Here is a 22,099-nt window from a genome sequence, read left to right on the forward strand (position 1 = left end):
CCCACTCTCAGATTTCTTTAATTCTTAAATGTGAGGATCTGCAGAAATTGAAGATGCACCTCAGGCTCCATCAAGGAGTCCATCATAAAATCGATGGGTAGCTGCAACACAAATTTAGATTTATTATTTATACATCTATTTTTTTTTTTTTACATCAGATTGAAAAAGCCACCTGGTGACTTTATCACAGCACTGAATGATATGCAAAAACAATCATATTGCTATCATCGCACCAATTTTGAAGAATTGGGATATGGGTCACGATTTGAGTGGGAATGGTCGTTTTCAATGAAAAAACAGGCAATTTTTTTGCTGAGTTCTCTACCAAACAAACATGTTCCCTTACATCTGGAGTATCTGATTTTTAAACCTATATCTGACTCTATGTTGAGACCCATTTTACCTAATATTTCAATTAATTGTGCAGCCCTTGAAATGACTACACCGTGACTTAACTCATATCCCCTACCACTGGGACAACCGAGAACATCCAAGAACAGCATGTAAAGTGGTAAACACGCTCCCTGGTACTTGTTTACAGATAAAGTGAAAAATTTGGCAGCTTGCGTGTTATGAGGGGAGAACCAACTTTTCTGTGTGCTTGTCTTCGCTTTCCGTCGCTCCATTGTGTTTTGGCTGTCGCACTGGCATCATTCTCCCCCCTGTGACTCATCAGGATTCAGTCGAGTTTGTTATCTTCTGCCCTGCTTTTCCCTCCTCACCCCCCTCCTTCTCTGTCCCTCTCACATTCCAGTGCAGACCCTGCTGTTCGTAAAAAAAAAGAAAAAGAAAAAGCTGCCTCCACAGCTGACTGGAGCAAGACACAAAGCGACATTCAGCTTTCTGCAAATACTCTTATCATTTGTGCAGAAACAGAAAAATGTAAACACTATGGGAGCGCAACGCAGAAATGTTCTCGTTAGATACAGAGACGTGAGAAAGACGAAACATGCGCGGGATAGGATCATCTGAATGGAGATCAGCTAAACAGCAGCCCCAGCTTAACCTCTGTGGCCTCTGTTGCACACAGTGACAGGGGTTCCCTCCTGCATCTTTAAGCTCTGTACGGGGGGCCAAGTGTGTGACGAGGGGGGCCCCTAACCTCTGAACCTTGACCCTGATTCAAACCCAGCCTCGCTGCCTTCAGGCTGATCCCGCAGACAGATACAGACGGAGTCAAGTCTGCGTTTCAGAACAAGACCCAACCTGTTCCCCATTCCTCTTATTAACTCGAAGCCCCTCACGTACAGCACTGTACGACATATTTTCCTCCACAGAAACAACACACTGCGACTCCGCTGCAGGCCCACATACAAAGAGGCACTGACGCAGGCCAGACCATCAACAGGCTGAATCTAATTAGCTCTCATCTGTTTCTGAGAGAGGCTTTGTTTCACACCGAACCTCCCAGAGCCTGCGAGTCAGACGCCACATGAAACGCATCCAGCTGGGACACGAGAGGACGAGAGCTCCCTGCAAGACGAGGAGGCGACACTTTGCAGAGAAAACAGAGAAATAATAGCAAATCCAGAGTTATGTTCAGGCGCCATCAGGGTGTTTTTTTGTGTGGCACCGATCTCCCGGCTCATCTTACTTTACATTAAAAAGGTACCGTCACCTTATTAACTTAGCTGGCAGCACTCTTCGTCAGTCAACCACATTTTTGTGCTCACTAGAAGCACGCTGTAATCTAATCATGAGTACATTCCAAGACAACTAAACAAAGCTTATTTACCTCTGCAACCATTTAAAGAAACACTGGGTCAGTCATGACAAACTCATTTGCTCAAACCCACCGGACTGAATTCTAGATACCAAATATGTGAGGCTTGGTTTTCAGAAAATAAAAAATAAAATAAAAGGGGGAAAGTGGATTTTAAGATAAGTACAAAATACAAAACATGACTTTTAAAAACACAATGAGAACATTAATTTAATTCACAGACCTGGGCATCAATTTACATGTAAAAACAGAGTGAATCCAATCATCCACAGCCAGTTTTGACTCTGCCAGCACGAAAGACCAACTGACTGACTACCAGGAGATCAATAAAGAGCCATTAGCAACAGAAACAGGCCTGCTTTGCAGAGCTGCACTCCAGCAGCCGCTCCCCTCTCACCACAGTAAACAAGGTCAATGATGACTGATGTCCTTCGCCCACCTATAGGCACCATATTTGCACAGCATCAAGGACTTCCTCGTGTAAACATGAGGGGAGACGGCCAAGTCAGCATGATCCATGGAGCCGGTTTGAGCCTCCAAACAGAAAGGCATCTGAATACAGTGTGTGTGTGTGTGTGTGTGTGTGAGACCATGTTTCATGCACCTGCACACAGAGTTTATGAGTTTTGTGTGCGCCACTCTGACCCTTTAAGTGTGATGCAAACATGCTGGAGTGCCTGGAGTTTGTGAACACCTGTGCTTGGCTGTGTGTGTTTGTGTGATTAAATTGTGTCAACACACACACTCTCCAGGTTAATGATTGTGGACGTGAGGCGCGAGCAGCGGTGCAGCTGTCGCGTCCAGGCCCCAGGTCGAGGAATGCAGCCCAGGGTGATGGTGTCGGGGTGGGAGGGCGTAGGTGTTAAGGTGTGAGAGACGTTTTAATGCCGTTAACGGACTGATGCAGGACACTCCGTAACACACACGCATCACTGTCGTGCCCTCTGTGTAGCTCCACCCACTGAACTGACACAGTGTAAGACAAAACTGTATGTGGGCCAAATACCAATCATGTTTGGATATGTAGCACATTCAGCCCGGAGAAAGGAAAACAATTGTGTGTACTATTACTGTTTGGGTGGTGTCCCAGAATGCAATGCAGAACAGAGGTGGAGAAATAACTGAGACTGAGAATGATAACAGTGAAATAAAGTGGGGGGGAAAGGGCAGTAAGTGGTGGGAAAGCTCTCATGAACGTTTAACTGGCTTTTTGTGAAGTTTCCCAACTTCACATTTGGCAAAAGTGCTTCATAGTTGCAGCATGAGTAGGTGTTGCAAAATTGTTGATTATAATCATGTCTTATTTACTAAATCACAATCAAATCGCTTTTTTCTAAGGCTGGGCAATATGATGATCTGTGTTTTCCCCCTACTTTCTTTTTTCTATCCCAGCAACAGAGAGCAGGAGAGCAGTGTACATGTAAAGTCAAATTTAACAAACACGTTTCTCATACTGCTTTTTTATCCCAGCATGAAGACATATACTGTTTAGTCAAAAGTTTCATACTGTATGTTGCATGTTGGGCTTCATGTACATCAGTCTATGTTATCAGTGTGCTATGATTAACTTCCATCAATTCTTCCTGACAAAAGTTTAGTTTAGTTTTAGTTTAGTTTAGTTAATTTATTGCAAGATGAGTTTGTAAAAGTGTAAAAGAGCTAAATGTGTTTTATTCTCCCTTTTTTGTCCTTCAAACCATCTCAAGTTAGAATCCACCAGTATAGAGCTGGTAAAGTGACAAGTTCCCAAAATCACATAAATTCCCAGTATCGCAGTATTGTCTGTGCCATGTGCCTTCTACTGTACGTGCTGAAACCATCTGCTAATGATCACAGAAATGCCTTCCTCTGCAGCATCATACAGCTGTCTTCAGTTAACGTTGCTATGACCGGGAGCTGATCCTGGACCTGCTGACTGGTCTGAGGCTTGCAACCTTTCTGAGGTGTTTGTCCGGTGATCGGCAGGATCAGAGGCTGTTCAGGGAGGAATGCTTGCAGATCAGCCCGAAGAAGCCTGTCTGAGCTTGGGTCTTGATTGTTACAAATGATTCGGGGGATGCTTTAGCAGGCCTCTGGTTTAAGTAGAAAGAGCAGCTAAAAAGGTCAAAGATCTGCGAAACATAAAATGCTCTGTCAGCAAGTCAAGTCTGGACACAATCAGTCAGGAGGCTGCGGGATAATGCTGCAGAGAACAAACAGAGGTAGAGCCCACAGGGGCTTTAACATCGACCGGCTCGGCTCAAGATTTTTATAAAAGCGCTCTCATGTTTCCCATCATCAATACACTCCGCCGTCACGTGGCACAATGCAGCATTAGAGCATCAGGGCCGCCTCTCGTCCTGCCCTCTGCCCCGCCCTGCCTTCAGCTGCCTCTTATTGATCTCACCCACAAACCCTCCACTGCTACATCGCAGCAGCCCTGCTAACAACATTACACCAGTCCCACTGGGCGTCATCATAACTGCTCTCATCAAACAGACACTTACATCCCTTCCTCTCCGTGCTCTGAACAAACGCACAAAGGCTGATTTACTCCCATTTTGACAAATTAAACATTTAATCGGGTTACACCACGATATTGCAGCTCACTGTTGCTCTTTATCAGCTTCATCTAAACAGAGTAGAGCTCAGTCACAGGGAATGGAAGGAAGGAGAAGTACAATGAAACTGCCAGCATGACAGGGCTGCGGCTGAGGATTAGTTTCACTATCGATTGATGACAATGAAATATCAAGAAAATTTGACAAATGAGTCAAAAACAGTCCATACCTGAGGAATCTTAATCTACTATTATAAATGTCAAAGAAAAGCAGCACTTTTTTACATATAAGATACTGGGCCCTGAAAACATTTATCATTGTTGCTTAAAACATTAGTGAACCTTCTCAGCCCAACTATATCTCGTACTTACATTTATTTTGGATTATTATTTTTGAATTATTAAGCCAACCATAAACAATGAGGTCTTCTTCCTAAACAGGCAACCAAGGAATTTAGATACAACTGAATGGCTCAGATGAAAACAAGCAGACCATAAATAGCTTTGAAATCAAGGCCTCGTTGCATGAAAATTGGACGGGCACTGAGTCGAAGAAGAAATGAAAACGCCGAATTATATCATCATAATATTAATGAGGTAATAATACAAACCCAGAATTATTTATGTTTTAACTGAATAAACAAGCTGTTCTCAGGGCACTGTTTGAAGCTAAAAAGGTGGCAGGGTCCGCCAAATGTAAACAAAATAAAACAGCAGGAAATTGTGTTGTCCTTCAAGGTCAGTTTGTTTCTCCAGTCATGAAAATGAAGATAGCTTGTTAATTTAAGTTGTTGCACGAGGATCTTTCTCTTCCGATTAAAATTACAACTACGACTACAAAGCGCACCTTTAAATTCTTTCTTTCAACTAATCATTACCGCGCTGCATCATGAAGATGAATTCCACTCCAGAGACAAGTGAGATAACATGCAGAGGGAGGCCCGGCTAAATCAGAGCTGGGTGTTGGCTGCGACGTACAGAGTCAAAGGTCAGGTATGAGACAGGTCAGGGTTATAGTCAGCGCAGAAACATTTAAGAGAGGAGATACTTTGAGTGCAGTTTTTTCATTATGGCAACAGTTCTTTGGGCTCACACACAGCAGTCGTTACACATGTACTATAAAGTGTTTTACTACAACACCAAACGTAACGAGCGTCAAATTAAAAAGATAAAAGTGGATTCAGCAAGGGGCGTTCGCAGCTCTATTACAGCAAAAGAGGTTCAATTAAAGCGCGACCACAGAGGAGGAAGCGTTATTCTTTGCCAGAGGGGATAAACGACTGATAAAAAGAGATGCTGTGAGAAGGAAAAGGGAGCAAAGGTAGGTGGAAAAACTTCACTACGCCACATTCAAAAGGACCAAAGGAAATATCTCAGCAGCTCTCTGACACAACCACATCACACAAGCAGCCAAAGACCCTCTGAGGTTAAATCAAAGCAGACCCACACACACACACACACACACACACACACACACAGGCACGCACACACAGAACGCCGAGCCAGGATACCAAACCATATGCCTCCTTCAGCAAGCAGACCACCGCCCAGAGTGACATATCTTCCCTCATGACTTCACTATGACACATCTGTGCTTCAATAAGCACATTCCTGGAGACAGAGCAGGAGGACTTGGATCTATTAATGATAAAGAGGAAGTGCCATTCTAGTTTTACCGATGCACCGATTAGTTTTTTGGTCTATAAAAAGTCAGAAAATGGTGAAAAGTGTCGCTCTGCATTTCCCAAAGCCAAATATGACATCCTCAAATGCCTTGTTTAGTCCACAACCCAAAGATATTCAGTTTACTGCCATTGAGGAGCAAAGAAACCAGATAGTGTTCAACTTTAAGATGTAATCAAGAGAATTCTGACCGTACTTTCTAAAGAAATGACTCAAACCGTTCAACACTTAAACTGTATGGAACGGTTACGAAAGAGAGTTAAGGTAAGTTTCTTGCGACTGGTTGAGAAGTCTTGTGACGCTCTTTGACTTGCAGTCACACCTTTTCCATCTTTGAATTAACTGTTATATCACCACTTAGGAAACCTCGCCTTTCACACTATCTGACAATTTGTTTGTGGGCTACTTTGGGTTGGAGTCAGAGAGCAGCTCGTGATATGATTCACGATAAGTTACTTCTTAACAATAGTACTGCGGTTACAGCGGACAACAAAGTGATGTGGGGATGACGGACGGGTGGGCTAACCAAGTAGGTAGCAAAAGCTAGACTGAGGGTTTGAAATTATGAGCTATATTACATCCAACATTTAGTCATAAAAACTTGGAACATTAGTCTTGATGAAGGTTGGGTGACCAAATGGTTCGAATTAAAGCCAATAAATATCTCTCTTGGTAAAGCGCATGCCTCATTCAGACTACTGAGGTTGAAGCTTGAGGTTCAAATCCTCCTTGTAGCGTTTGTTCCATTGAACGTAGCTCTGCTTTCATTTCTCTGTGACAGAATTTGAAAAGATGTCTGTCATTCTGGCTCTCCGCTGGGTGCCTTTAGGATATGTTTCTGCTCAATGGGCACAATCTGGCAGGCAGCAAAACTACTCCGGAGGTAAAATAGTGTGAAGGTGCCAAATTACATCAGGTTTACAGATGTCTAAACACCACAAGGAGTCATGAAGTAGTCAGGGAAAGCTGTTTATCGATATGGGGAGTGTATCGATAATCGTCTCCCAGCGAGAGGAAGCCACACCACGGATTGCCATATCGATACCGAGTTTCATTCTAAAAGACAGTGATGAAAGACAAGAGAGAAACACGTGGATTCCCCCCATTAAAGCCAATTGTCTGACTAATCTGGGTGATCTGTAACAGAAAGCAGCCCGGATGATGAAGACCCTGTTCGAGAGCTCCATCCCTGCTCGGGACGTCCCGTGTGCTGGCAGCCTCCTGATGCAGCGAGAGGCGGACAAAAGGCTGCAGCAAGCCAGGCGGTTAACCACGACCCTGAGATCAGGTTTGATTTAGGGTGAAATTCACTCGTCCGCCGACCATTTGTCCCCCACAACCGTGAACAAAAGCAGCAGAGGGAACACTGACCGGTACAGTATGTGTATGTGTACACAGTGGCTATGTAAACTAGTGTTAATCCTCTTAGGAAATCACGCTCTCTGACCAGCCCCAGCCGTGTACAGCAAACAGCAATAAAGGTACCGGTCAGGTATCAGCACGATGATTATCGATGAGTACTTACGTGGTTATCAGAGTAGGGAGGTATTCCAACAAGGCAAAAAGCAACTCCATTCATTGGACAGCAGAAACTGTTCGGCTGTTTCAACGGGAGGCAGATTTGTTGCTGCGGGAGCGGCAACGGCGGCGGCGGCGGCAGACGTTGAGCCCGGAGCGTAACAACAACAACAGTCCGCTCGAACTTAAACGTTCAACACTTATTTCCTTCCTTCCCATAAAAAAAATTCCCGCACTCTATTCCCGTTGTTTCGGGGCCGTTCCGTGCGCTCCCTCCTCCTCCACCTCCTCCCCCTCTTATTTTTCTTCTTCTTCTTCTTTTTCTTCTTCTTCTTCTTCTTCTGTTTCTTCTTCGTCCGCCAGACCGCATCAGTTGGACATAACTAAGTCCCTCTGTGCGCGAGCCTCTCTGCCTGCAGACCACGCTCGGGGCGACACAGGAAGTCGCCCCGCCTTCAAAGTAAAAGTCATCAGAAGGCGAGGGGGGCGTCGAAACTCATGAGTCAGTGTGCGGGTGAAGTTGTAATATTTCTGGAAAGTGTGGATAAACAATTACTGGATAAGACGCCTCTCATAGGCAGTGTGGGATGTAACCAAGTACATTCACTCAATTGCTGTCCTGAACTACAATTTGGAGTAGTTGTACCCAAAAGTCATACTTGAGTAAAAGCAAAGATATTTTGATATAATATTAGTTTGGTAAAAGTGAAAGGCATTACAGGCATGGCCGATTATCAGATTTCGATTATTGTTAAATATATTTCATGTCAGATACTTTTACTCAAGTGCTATTCAAATGCAGTAAAAAGCAATGTTTTAAAACAATATCTTTAGTTTTTACTCAAGTATGACCACTGGCTACTTTTTCAACACTGACTTTGGCAAAAGCACTTCTGTATGAAACGTTTTTTAAGTGTTCCTCATCTGTTGCAGCGTTAACCGAAGCTTTATTTTGACCGGAAGTACTACATGTATGTGGAGGTTAACTTGACATGTGGGAATCGAAGTGAATCAAATTAGATGAGAGGGTGCGCTGGGTAAATTTGTGCGCTCCGCCCTGCAAACCCACAGCGTGCGGGCTCCCTCTGGCTGTGCCACAACATTCGTGTGCAGGATGGGAGGGAGGGAGGTGATGCCAGCAGGGCAGCAAGTAAAAGTAAAGGTTGTTAAAAATACATTAGGCACATTCTGGATATAAACATGTCGTCATGATCAATTTATTACAGTATGAAGGACAAAAAAATCAACTTAAACTCAAATTCAAGTAGTTTTTACATTTTCTCTTTATCAAAAGAACTATTGTATTGTTCTAAAAGTTGAAGTAATAACCACCATCAGTTATTTTACTGTTAACAAACAATAAAAAGCTTTTAAACCATTCATTAAGCAGTCATAAAGTATTTTATACTGTTGTACTACACAGTATTTAGCAACCACTTTCAAAGTAGTTGTAACTTTACAATATGCAATTACATAATAAATGGTTTAAAAGACTTTCAGTTTGATGAACCAGTTAGTTCTATTCAATTTTTCAGCTTAGTTGTAGTTGTTAACGATGACACAATTATTAACTAATGATTAATTGATAATAAATTAATGATTTATTAGTTATAGTCACTATAAAGCTTGCAAGTGTACATAAGTAGCGTCCCAGTGCTGCTCATTGTAATGTTATATCTGTTAGAATTGGCATTAACTTCAAAGTTGTATTATTAATGTAAAAAAGGGGAAATTAAAGTGCGGCTGCAGGCTGCAACTAAAGATGATTTTCTCAGCAGTTGAAAAATCGTCTCAGAAAACAGCCCTCTTTAAAAAGTTGCTTTCTGGCAATTTTGCTTAAAAACAACAATCTACAAGACAAATCATCAAAATGGTTCTATCAGTTCCTGCCTCATAATTATCATATAGTGTAAGAGTAGCTTATAAAATACACAAATCATAAATCAATGCCACTATTAAAGTGCACACAAGTTCATCTGGTGTATGACTCATGATTAACACATGGTCACATTAGAAATGGGCTATAAAAAGAGTGAAACTCATTGAGAGATGTCAGAATAGACTATAGCTCATATATTCTCGGAAATAAAGTGTTGACAGACTTGTATTTTTAGCCTCTTTGGCTGTGGATGAATACAGTGTGTGTGAATCAACAGACGTACAGTAAAGTCAGAGGAAGCTTACGCATCAACAGAAGGAACCTCCGACCGCTGCCAACAATCACACTACAGCATGTGCTCCGCTGTAGCTATGGCATCACTATAGGAGGTGTAAACATTAGGTGTTACCCTGATGAGGGAGAAATAAGTGATACAGGAGATAAAACGGCGCAGTGCTGGCTCCAGGCTGAGGCCCATGTGGCTACTATTACTCCGAGGGGAGTGAGTATCAGGGAGCCACTTCAAAAGCCGGCCTGCCTATGGGGAAACAGACTGCAGTCATAGGGGGGAAAAAGCAGCTTACGGGAGGCTTCCCACGCCAAGAGCTGCAGCTGCCAACTCAGCCTTCATCTCAACGCGTCTCCTCTGTCTGCTCGCTCTCCGACTTCAGCCTCTGGCCTGCTCCGAGACACACAATACCCCAGCAAACGGCTTACGCAGGACACTCTCTGCAAGTCCTAGCCTCGACCTTCACTCATCTCCCATTTGAGACGGATAATTACCATATGTGACCCAAATCCCCCCTCTTCCAGGTTACTCAGAGCAGTTTCTGTGAGCTGCGGAATCCAGCGTGGCAGAGTGAGAGTCCAGAGAGGCTTAGGAGAGGTATCTAGGTCTTAAGGTGGGAGAAGCAGCAGGGCAGATGGTCTCTGAGAAGAGTCAGGGTGACAAGGGAGCTTTCTTTTTTGGGGAGGTCAAGGGGCGTGAGTGCCGCCACAGCTGGACTCAGGACCTCTATCTCTGCAGCCTCTCTGCAGTCCTGCACGTGTTTTCTATTCCAGCAGACAAGGAGATAAATCAGTCTGTGGCCCGGCTCTCTTCTGTGGGAAGAGTGATCCGATGTTAGTGAACCCCTCCCGTGTTGAGGTCTGTCCACATCTTTTCCCAGATTGCATGCAGATACACGCATCAATTTGCCTGTCAGGCGAGCAAAATGGGCTTTTCTATTATTGATGGCTGCTGGGTGCAGAGAGGAGAGAGGTCTGTGTGTTTGAGGTATCATGTAACACATCTGAGCAGGTGGGTATTTTAAAATGCTGATATTTTTATCTAGCTGTAATTGCATCCATGTCTACTCAGAAGAATACAAGCATGATGTCTGAGCACTACCTCGACTCTGGGTCAGCCTGAGTCACTGACACACAGCCTCAGGCGTTGGGTATGCCCCTGCGATTGACTGAGTAAGCCCCAATCTGACGGTGATGCGAGGCGACACGCCCAGATCCCTTTCCCTCCGGGGGCCGGATGGGGGGGATGAGCAGAGAGCATCCAGAGACTGCGAGATGCCTCCCCGCGGTCATTACATAATCACACTTGCAGCCTGGCGCCTTGTAGGACAAACCCATAAACAACCATCATCCCATTTACTCGCTTGACCGGCCGGCGCCCACTCCCACCTCCCCCTGCTGGCTCGGCTCGGCGAGCGGTCCTGAGATTTCCACTCTGCTGCTGTGACGGTGGAGGCGAGGGGGAGGCGAGGGAGAGGCAGAGGGAGTGGTGGGCGGGCATCCCCCCTGCCATCCCTCATCATCCTTCTAGGCCACTTCACAGAGCGTGTGCGCTGGTACGCTACGATTAATTGTAGTCACTCCATTTGTTCCAACTTTGACGCCCCTCCCAGGCTTGTTCCCCCCTCATTCTTTCATATCGCCTCTATTTCACTCACACACACTTTCCATCTGAGGGGTTGCAGAGTTAATGTTTTTTCTGATAATTTCCTATCGTTTCCTAACCCTAACCGAGTGTTTTAGTGCTTAAACTCAGCAGATCGTGAGTCAGAAGATAAAACTTAAAGAAACAAAAAAATTGCAACCTATCCGTGGTGTGCAGGAACATACTTTGCCAACATTTATTCTTGCCGGTCGGGGGGGCTGAGGGTTCAGTTGCCAGCTCTCTTCCGCTTCGTTGACTTTAAGCCTCTACGGAGTGTACAGAGCAGGTATCCGTCTACTTGATACTGTTGCATTTAATGAAGGATATCTACTGCCCAGAGCCAAAAAGACACAATATAAATGTCCTGCCATGCTATCCACTCCCCCCCCCCCCTGTTGATTTAATACAAAGAGCAACGTTCTTTCTGTCCACGTCTCAAATGTAATGAGAGGCCCATTATCGCTGTCAGGGCCTGATCAAGTGAAATGTGTCCAGCGGGCGCTGTCTGCAGCTGGAGAAATGTGGCCTGTGAGCTTGTAGGAATATCTGCAAGCACGCTCACATATGCTGGAGCTTAAGAAAGTAATGCTCAGCTGCTTACTGCGAAGCATGTTCGAACACAAACAAGACTGTAAGCGTGTGATTGAGACATGGATGTTCGGTCGATGAGTGAGGAAGGGGGTTCGGATATTTATGTACTTGGCTGCCTGTTGACACAGAGGCTCCTGTGGCACTCCTTTGAAGGGGGGTTTGCGGGAAGGTTGAGGGAGGGAGGTGGAGGAGGGTGCGGCGACCCCGGCCCGCATGGAGCCGTAAATCCCCCCCCCCCGCCCTCTCTTTGTGACAGGAGGGGTCTTCTTTGTCTGGCCGGACAACTGGCACGAGGGGAGGAAACAGCTGACTGGTCACCACAGACGGGCTTTGTAACCGTGCTGCACAGGCATGTTGGAGACTGGATGGACTTTTTTTACATTTTCCCCCCAAAGAAGTGAAGAACTGAATCTGAACTGCGGTGACTGACTCTCGTCGAGCCAATAGAAGATGAGATTTGGGGCGTTTTTCCCTCAACAGTATCGTTTTCAGCGTCTTCTTGTCACTGATTGTTTTTAGATTCCTAGTGAATTGATTTACTAGCGGAGAATTACACAAAATTTCAAGTGGGTTTTCCCCACAGAAAATTAATGAGCGGATTCCGGAGACGTGCTTGAGTTGTGCAGTCCATCACAGTCCGCGTTCATTTCGCCGTCCCTGAGTGATGATGCAGCTTCATTTTAACAAGTGAACATCTGGTTTATGAATGCCGGTGCACACCGGGATTCAAGGAAAAAAAGAAGACACCAGCTATTCAGTTACACTGGAAGCCAAGGATGTTCTACAACATACCTTACTTAAAGTTCAGCAGGCTCTCAACTTATCAGTTTTATGATGGAAATTTCACATCCACGAAGCCAAAGTTCTCAAGGCAGAGGCGCGGCTCCAGGAGAGGCATGCCAGCATCCCCCACCCCTCCAAAAAAAAAAAACAGAAACCAGTGGACAACACCAGATTTCTGTTCTTTTTATGATCAAGGAAGGATCCTAAACTTTGTAATATTCAGTCTCATCTCTGCACTTTGTCTTGTCTGTCCCTCTGCTGACCTGCTGACCTGTCTTCTCTCCGCGCCTCGTCTCACACTGCATTTCGCAGTAATCCCTCTCCTCTCCCTGCAGCTGCCTCGTTCATTCTCCCCGCAGGCCAGCAGAACACAGCGGCGGGCACGTGGACGCGGCCGGCTGCAGAGGTGAGTTGAAGGAAGTGCATTCTCAGTTTTCATTTTTAGCCCTGGCACTTCTGGTTTTCACCTACGACACTGGCATGTGTCTACCTACTGTTGAACTTAATGCGTGTAAGGCCTCTTGTCAAAACCGTTCTGAGGCAGTTTAAGTCCAATCTTCCTGTACAAGCTGATACGATATCTCACTTCCCAAACATGAACGGCAGAGCCTCCGCTTAGTGGGGTTTTCTTTTCTTTTTTTTTTTTCTTCGCCTTAACATGGCGAGAGCTGATTACAGCGGGCCATGTGGGAGCGTTTGAGATAAAGGAACAAAGGGAAGGAAACACCCCGAGTCTAACGAGCAGTAATGGATGTTCAGGTGACGGAGTTTGCTCCAAGAAAAGAGTCTCCAGCCTGTCTGCATCGATCTATTCCTCAATGCTCCAGACAACAACAACAACCACGGCTGAATCACATCCAGGGTATTCCGCCGCTGCTATAAATGTTCACTGTTGCTATAAATGCTTTGGCACACATTCTTCTGAAGGACATCCCTACAGTCACCCCCCCCCCCCCCCCCCCCCCCCCCCCCCCCGCCCAACCCTCCACTTCTTCTCTTCCCCCTTGAACCCTCTTCTGAGAGACAGACAGGGAAAATAAACATACGCTCATAGTTCCAGTAGCACCGCCGCACGTTTCCTTCCCGCTGACCGTCACTTCATAAAGCCTGAGATGTGTTTGCGGCCTCCTTCCCCCTTTTCACAGCTCCACTTCCTGCCTCTAGCATCACTTCCTGCGGCACCACGGGGCAGACAATGGAAATGAGCTCCGTGGATAAACTGTGTCTTCAGGGCCACATTCGGGAATCGGCTTATCGTGTATCAGCAAAAATTGTTTTTTTTTCTGCTGGTCACTGATGAGTCAGGAACGTCCTGGAATAACTCACGTCAAATTAGAACGATGTATTATTGGAGTAGATGTAGAGTTCCCCGAATAAAGCAGCCTGAATACACAAAGAGAGAAACGGACAATTGAATGTTTTGTTGCTTTTTTTAAATCCTGGAAAAAACCCCAGGTTGATTTGATCACACGTCCTGTGATTTGATTATTGCTGATTCCTTTTTAAGAAACATTATGTAACTTCTACCTTAAAATAGCAGCTTCAGAATCATGTTGATGGTTCAGTGTCTTGTAACAAGGTGAGTGGTGTCTCTGTCTCAGCCACCTCACCCACAACATCACTTGTTTCTGCACTGTGTACCTTCAGAGAGAGGGTCGGATCACAGCACTACACATGTTTACTTCAAGGTACGAGTTTTCAACACAACAACTGTTGCAACAACTCGAAGCTTCAACAAGTTTTCGGCTGGAAAGGAGCTTTACTATCATACCAAACAACACAACTGAAAACTTGGTCCAGTAGTGGTCCATCTCTCGTCAATCAGCTTATAAAATGTGGGAGCGAGGCGTGAACCAGTTGATGTTGGCACCCTGGTATCAATCAGCCAACAGGAAAAAAGTTGAGCCCATGACAGCCGCTCTCGTTATTAAATGTAAAAGGAAAATACCAAAATATATAAGTTTGGAGAGATAAATAGAGCGGGAAATGCAAAATGATACAGAAATGGGTAAATAAATTTAAAAAGTAATTCAATAAATAAATACAGTGGACAAAATAAAGTAGTAAGTGGGGTATTAATGCCAAAATAAATATATTTAAAGTAAATTAAAACAAAAAAATTAATGTATATCATGTTTAATAAATAAATAAATGCCAACATTTCTTTATTTATATGATTTTAGTGCATTCTATGGCATATCAATTAATTATATCATTTATCTTTGTCTTTATTTTTGAATTTTTGCAGTTTCCCCTTTGAGAAAACAAGGTTTTATGTTTTATGTGTTGTTATGGATATTATGGAGGTTTGATAAAAACTAAACAAACTAACAAATTTCACTTGTTAAAATAAAAAATAAAATCATAATACATAAAGTTTCTACAACATACCTCATTTGAACATTCAAGCATCAAAAACAGGGAAATAATCCTCCAGCCACATGAGTTACAGACCCTGCAGCTCACCTCAAACCTCCTGAGCGTTTGTGGTACAACACCAGCTTGGAGACACACCTCTGACACCATATATACAGTAAACTGAGTAATCCCGTATGTGCGAGGGGGATCATATCCTAATCCGAGTGTTTCCTCAGCCTTAAAACTCAGAGATAAGTTTGTCTAGACACGGCCTTAAAGCAGGGTGTTCTCCTTTTGTTTGGAGGACGTGAGGCCACATGAGAGAAGCTACAGATTTCCAGCCTTCAGGAAAGTCTCCTGGTTCACACGTCCTAAATGCTGTTGTCAGTTTCTGCTCCAGAACTGTAATTCTGGTGTTAAGACTCAATGCTCGAGTCTAAATGACAGACGGAGATAAGAACAGACGTTTTTCTTCGTTAAAACCAGGGACACACTCACTGTAGACGTACTGAACTCAAAAGGAATGTCGGCACTCAGAGAAACGATTTTAATCACCACAGGTTCGTGTAAAGTTCAGGAAAGTATAAAATGTAAATCTCTGAGTGAGGATTTGTAAGAGAAGACGAACATTAATAAGCAACGAAATATTTCCTTTAAGATTAAGGCCTCAGAAACGGGGACGGTCATAAGGAATGAACATAAATGTGCACTGTCATCAACAGCAAAACATCTTCTTAGAGTGGGCTGAAATCTGTAAAAAGACCACCATCTGTTCCTTTGTGGAGATTTTCCCTAAATAGATAATCCTCAATCCTCCTGAAAAGATACAAAATTGAGCCACAGTTGCACGCGGACGCCACAAGGGGGCTCAGTGCAGGACAGTGCTGACTGGACGAGGCGGGATGAGGGTGAAAGACTGAAGATGTCCTCCTCAGATACAGTCTGGTGTTGAGCTCTGCGTGTTTTTCCCATCAGCGGGATTCAAAAGGATTTATATGAATTGAAACTGATAAAAAAGGGAGCATGAAATATGAGCAGAATACAGAGGAACAGTTTGTTCTGGACATAAGAAGGAGCAGTATAAAAGGTACAAAAGGAGGGAGATGGTTCAGAGAGGAGCGATGTTTGAACAGACCGCATCGACTCTCCGACTTCTTCTGTCTTCGGCAGTTTGGAAAATAGGTCAAGAGGTCAGTGGCTCGCCAGGCGTACGGTTCATTATTGATACGCAGCTGTGTGCCCACTGACAGTCGGGCAGCTCTGTGGCCTGTTTAATGATCAAACTAATGAAACAGCAGCCGCACAGCTGTTCACTCCACACTGACATCCTGACACGAATCCTGGACGCTGAGGTCAAGACTCGAAGACGTGAAGGGAAGGAGCGGCAGAAGAGACAGCGGATGGAAGACGGAGAAGCTTTCAGGGGCCCCAGCTGATAGAGAGTCAGCAAAAATAGTTAAAACTACTTCATATATTGTTGCCTCAACATGACATTATGCATGCAATGTCAAAATGTCAAACGTGCGCCGGGAGCGAGGCCGCCACAGGACCTGGGAGCTAATGAGGGAGTGAATTCCCTCGTATTGCCGGACCTGCACATGAATCAGGCTGCCGGAGAAGAAAGGAGGAGAAAACATGGGCGCTAGCAGACATAAATGATAATGTATCGACCAAGTATTCACAGTCGGGAGGCTCACGTCTAATCTGATGATGCCATGTTGGTGTGTTTCCAACAATATCAGAGACAAAGCGACAAATTGTTTGTTTGTGGCTGAATTGGTCAAATATTATCTTTACATCAAACATTTCCAGTTCTTTTTCGGTTTTCTGGGTTACAGAACAGAAGTAATTCGTTTTTCTGCCTTTCAAAAAGTCAAACGCGTGTTGCAAATGACAATTTATCCTAATCGTAAATGTGACATTACTAAAATGCACGGGAGGAGCCTCCGTCACCTCTGAGACGGGAATGAAGTGGATCATTTGTGTCTGTAGGACAGAGAGCAGGCCCGTGTGCTGATATGAGTGAGGCAGATCATGGGAGGGCCCCTTCACTGGACCTTTCCGAGGGCGGGCCCGCGGGAGATAGAAACAGACAAGAAAAATAAACACGGCAAACAATCCTATTAGATTAAATTCAAACCAACCAAGTAGCAAACAGCCTCCTAATTGGACGTCTCATAAACCTCATCCCTCTGTTTAGTGCAGTTAACTCCTGCTCAGCTGCTCGTCCTGTGGTCATCACGACATGAGCTGGAGCTGGACTGATGCAAAGTGCTGCTGACAGGAAGGGCTTTAACCACACGGGCTTACCTTTGACCCCTGCAGGAGAGCGCCCCCTCCCCACCACCACGACCACCACCATCTGCATTCATTTATTCATTCATCGCTCGCCACTCAAGTGCACTGAGGTCTAGGACCAAAGTGGTTGTACCGAGCCGAACGGGAGCTGTTTACTTCCTGGAGACGTGTGTCCTAGTTTCTTTCACAGGACAATCTGCCCATTGTCTGCCCCTGCAGGCATCTACCAAATGGTTCTCGCCCGTCTGACAATCCCATAGAGCCTGAATTAAGAACGCGGACCCTGGACCGACATCCTTCTCACGCAAAGACGCACAGTTTAAAATCCTCATCTTTACACTTGACCCGACGTGCTGCGTAGGAGGAAGTCATCATAATGAGTTAGTTAATGAACAGCACCAAAATGTTGACCTCTTTCTCGCTTTATCACATAAAGTAGTGGAAGAAAAAGGAGCACAGCACTCTTCTTTTGTCAGCATCGGGGGGTCAGTCAGCCCAGCGTCAGTCAGTCAGTCGACTGCTTTGGTTGCAACTTAAACATCTCAGCAACGATTGAAGGGATTGCAATGTTTCATGTCCCCTTCAAGATACAAGTTAACTAATTCCTCCAGGTCTTTTTACTTTTCCTCCCCACTTTCCACGAGTTAGCTTTTCTAAACAGGCTGGTTTCTTCAGTTTAAATGGGCTATTATTGATTATTTTTATTATGCATCATTGTACGCCACCTTCCCAACATCACAAGACTGATTTCAACGACATCACGGTCACCATATCTTGATTTCAGCATGTCAAGCGAGCTCCCAGTAGCTCAGTGCCGCCTAGCAGAGCCGCTTATCTTGTTATGGACAGAAAAAAAGCTCATAAAGACGGAAGATGAGTGGATACAATCTGTGAAAAAAAACAACTAATCTACAGAAGAAATCCCCAGAGCCACACGTCCCACTGAAGTCTCTCCCCAGCCTTTAAGCACTCCTTTCCTCCTATGGGGCTCCTTTTTCCTGCACAAGCAGCTCTGAGAAGCTGCTGCAGCTCTCAGCATGGGTGAGGAGATCGATACATGCTTATATGTGTGTGTTTAATTTCAATTTAGATGCAAATGCGAAGTTCATTCTTTCAGAGGCTTCTTTCAGTCTCCGCCGCTCAGGACAATAGAAGGAGAAATTCCTCAGTGTCCAAGGATTGGAGAGCCGAGGGCAGGGGGCTTCGGGGTGCCACGGGTGGGGCGTCAGATTAGACCACCTGTTCGACCATGAGTCGCTTCCTTTATCCTTCCCTCTCCCCCACATTCTCGTTTGTAACGCAGTAAGACCCTTTTCTTCTCTGACTTTCACTCTCATAAAACATCTCCCTCCACGTCGGCTTCGCTCTGAGCTAATTTCGTCTGCATTCCATTTCAGTCACATCTGTGGGAAACAGACAAAACAATTTGCCAGATAACTCTGGCTGGGAGCCACGCAGACGCGCTCGTAGTACAGTTAGACATATGTCGCCTTGCCTCCCCAAATCGAGCCTCCGGGGAGTCGTGTTCAGACGGCAGAATAAACACGGCAGCGTCACCCCTGTCCACATCGCTGAGGCTCATCCTGTACGCTGAGGGATTCCCTCCACTGTGAGTCTGCCTGTGGACAGTCACCACCAGAGGAGTTTTAAAGGAGACATATCATGTTTCCCAAAGGTCTCGAAGGGCCCAAAGTCTGCGCCAGTGAAAACACTGCTCCTAAAACGCCTCATCAGCAGCCCCGCCCTTAAATCTGTGACTCTGTGACATCAGCACGTCGCATCGAGGCATAATTTGTGCCTAGCAGCCTGTTTGACAAGTAAGAATTGATTTAGCACAGCTGCTCTGTTGTTGTTAGCGATGCTGGCTCATGCGTGTGTGAGCTGACTAATCAGGAGAGGGGGCCAGAAAACAGAGCACAAAAATGGACAGTATGTGACAACTGATGTGTTTTTTGAGCATTTAAGCACGTGAACATATTCGATGTAAACCTGAAAATGAGCGTAACGCGTCTCCTTTAGGAAAACGGAAGTTTGCGGGCAACATTATCCCTGAAAGTCGTGTTTTTTTTTTTCTTGCTCAGCCTTTTAAGATCTTGCACTAACTTCTCTCCTCGAGGCTGTTCCAGCAAAAAGAACCACTTGTTTGTGCCTGATGGATGTGGTCAGGAGTTTAGAGGGCAGCGGCCACCGCAGCCCTGCCCAGGTCTGCCTTAATGACTATTGATCGGAAAAGCAGCAACGAGCCAAAACTGATTTGCAGCGAGTCTGGCATTTTAATCATCCTCAGGCGAGGGGGAGAACTTTCCCGGCGTCAGTCAGTGTGTTTTACAAACCGAGGACGAGTTAGATCGTGTGCAGCTCAGGCTCGGAGAGGTGTCCCGCTGCCGCCCTTGACTCACTCTCACAGACACTTTATGTAACCATCCTTTTTCCTGTTCCCCACCGAGCCACTGCCCTCCTTATCACCCTGCATGTCTTCGTCTGTCCTCGCACCGGGCAGAGAAAATGAGGACAAGGAGAAGCAAGGGTACTGTGTGGATACTTTCCACGACTGTAGTAAACACGGCTCGCCTCTGTTTACACTCACGCGGCAGTGTTAGTGCGTGTTTGACAGCAGCTCCTAAAACATCTTTCACACACACACACACACACACACACACACACACACATACACACACACACTGCTCATCCAGAAATCATCTTGAAACACCAGGCCGAGGGCAGGAAACACAAGTCGAGATAAAGCCTCGCATCCACAATGATACATGATCACGTGATGAACAGGAAGTGCTATAATCATATTTGCCCGTTACGTCACAATGTGGCTCATTTGTTAAAATGACAACGACCCAACCTTGCGGCACCAAGGCCGAGCCGTGTCAGCGTTTCTCAGCGCTGCGCAGGCTTAAAAATACTTTGGTTTCCTGTGAGCTGTAAGCTACACCGTTCTCAGTTTTTTTTTCTTTCTTTTTTGTTTGGTGCAGAATGTGAACTGATACTGAGTGTGTGTGTGTGTGTGTGTGTGTGTGTGTGTGTGTGTGTGTGTGTGTGTGAGTAAAACACAGAGGACGTGACCCTGTGGCTGTGTGGCGTTCACTTGTTCTCCAACACACAGTGTGCGCGCTGTGCGTTAGCCCATTCAGGGCAAATAAAGTTAACACACAAACAAAGTGAACACACACACACACACACACACACACACAGTCTGACCAGCAGCAGTGATGACATCATCCCTGCTAAACCGGGGGGCTCACGTCAGGAGATGTTCCCCTCACATGCATTATTCACCCAAACTAAAAGGGCTGGGCTGGGGTGTCTCCCCCCTCTTCTCCTCCTCCTTAATCACAAACCTGATGCTCAGGAGAGGAGGGAGGGAAAGGGAGGGATGAGGTAATCAATGACCAGGACACACACTGGATGAGGAGATGAGGACAGTGTGTGTGACGCTCGACTACTTTGCAGCCGCTTTGCCTCCAGCCCGGATGCAGCAGCACTACAGACGGTTGTGTTTGTAGCGAAGCATCAGGTAGAAGCTGTCAGAGTTAACAAAAGGATGCGGATGAGACTCATGACACGAGCACACAGTGTTACAAAGCAGCCCACACACTCGCCTGAGCCTCGATGAATGAAACTGTTGCATGACATCCCCCCAGCATCCTCGCTCCGGCCCAGCAACGCACAATTTCTACTTAAACCCGCCGAACTCTGCCACACCCCTCGCTTTTCTACCCTCCTCTTTTCTCTCCTCTCCCATGTGTCAAGATAAGCCGGTGAAGTTTTCGGGCTGTGTCATCTCTCCGGAGGCCTCGCCGGTGGCTTTTCTGTCGGCAGCACCTCCCCTCAGAGGGGGAGAGAAAGCTTGCACAAGACACATCTGCAGGATAATGAGCATGCGGCGCTGTTTGTTTTCACCTTGAGGTGATGGAAAGAAGGGATGCTGCACTAAAAAAAAAAAAAAAAAAAAAAGGTGGTGGTCCCCTTCGCATCCCCTTCAGTCCCGCCCCTCCTCTCCTCCTCTCCATCCTCACCTGGTCCATGATTTCAGCGAGCCTCCTCCCTCCTTCTGTCCACAGTCATGGCACGAGACCTCCGGCGTCCCCCCTCGTCTCCTCTCTCGCCCTCGCTCAGTATTTCCCAACAGAGACCCGGTCCGGCTCCCCTCACACAGGCGAGGCAGCTTGGCAGCCGACTGCAGCATGAGGCATGGCTCAGTCTCTCCTTGTGTCTCAGAGTGTGACAGTCTGGTGCATCCAGCCGGCAGCTCCTCTCTCGTCCTCCTCGCTGCCTTCTCCCCTGGGTGGAGGCGTGTGATCCTTGCCTCTGTCCTCGATGGCCACAGAGAGGGAAGAGACTCCCGCTCTCCGCTTTCGTCCTCAAGCTCTTCCACTCGCTCCCTGTGTAAGCTGGCCCCTCGCCTCCCCTCCCCTCCTCTCCCCTCCCCTCTCTGTCTCCACTTCCCTCCTCTCTTTCCATCTCCCCTCCCCCTCCCGCTGCAGCCGAGCAGAGTCAGAGTCGAGCCAATGAGCGAGGGGAGAGAGGAGGGCGGAGGGCCGAGATTGGCTGCCGGGGGGACCACGTGACCGAGGGACCCTCTACCAGCTGTCCAGCTCATACTTCCCTGAAAACCTCTGTTGCCATTGACAACAGCTGCCGTGCAACGCACCAACCACAAGATCCCCAGACACGGAGCCATTGGCTGGCAGGATTTATGGCCCCCGCCTCCTGTTGTGGGGGGGAGCATGTTGGGACGTGTAGTCCGATCTGTGACGGAGGGTGGACGGTGTGTTTAAGAGC

The 22,099-nt window shown here is 46.1% G+C and overlaps 1 protein-coding gene across 2 annotated transcripts in view; it reads right to left on the bottom strand.

The window, feature by feature from the left end:
• The window catches only part of arhgap23a (Rho GTPase activating protein 23a), a 72,815-nt gene extending 51,142 nt beyond the window's left edge, over nucleotides 1–21,673 (bottom strand). The window contains exon 1 of one of the 2 annotated variants that reach the window (XM_037089919.1): nucleotides 21,334–21,673. In XM_037089919.1, coding sequence (XP_036945814.1) covers nucleotides 21,334–21,342 — 9 coding nt within the window. In that variant the 5' untranslated portion in view covers nucleotides 21,343–21,673. Of the gene's footprint in view, nucleotides 1–7,470; nucleotides 7,825–21,333 lie in introns of those variants that run through there. The other variant, XM_037089917.1, reaches the window with a different exon arrangement.
• Between the last annotated feature and the right edge of the window lie 426 nt (nucleotides 21,674–22,099).

Source organism: Acanthopagrus latus, chromosome 23 (assembly GCF_904848185.1).
Source record: "Acanthopagrus latus isolate v.2019 chromosome 23, fAcaLat1.1, whole genome shotgun sequence".
Taxonomy (NCBI): Eukaryota; Metazoa; Chordata; class Actinopteri; order Spariformes; family Sparidae; genus Acanthopagrus; species Acanthopagrus latus.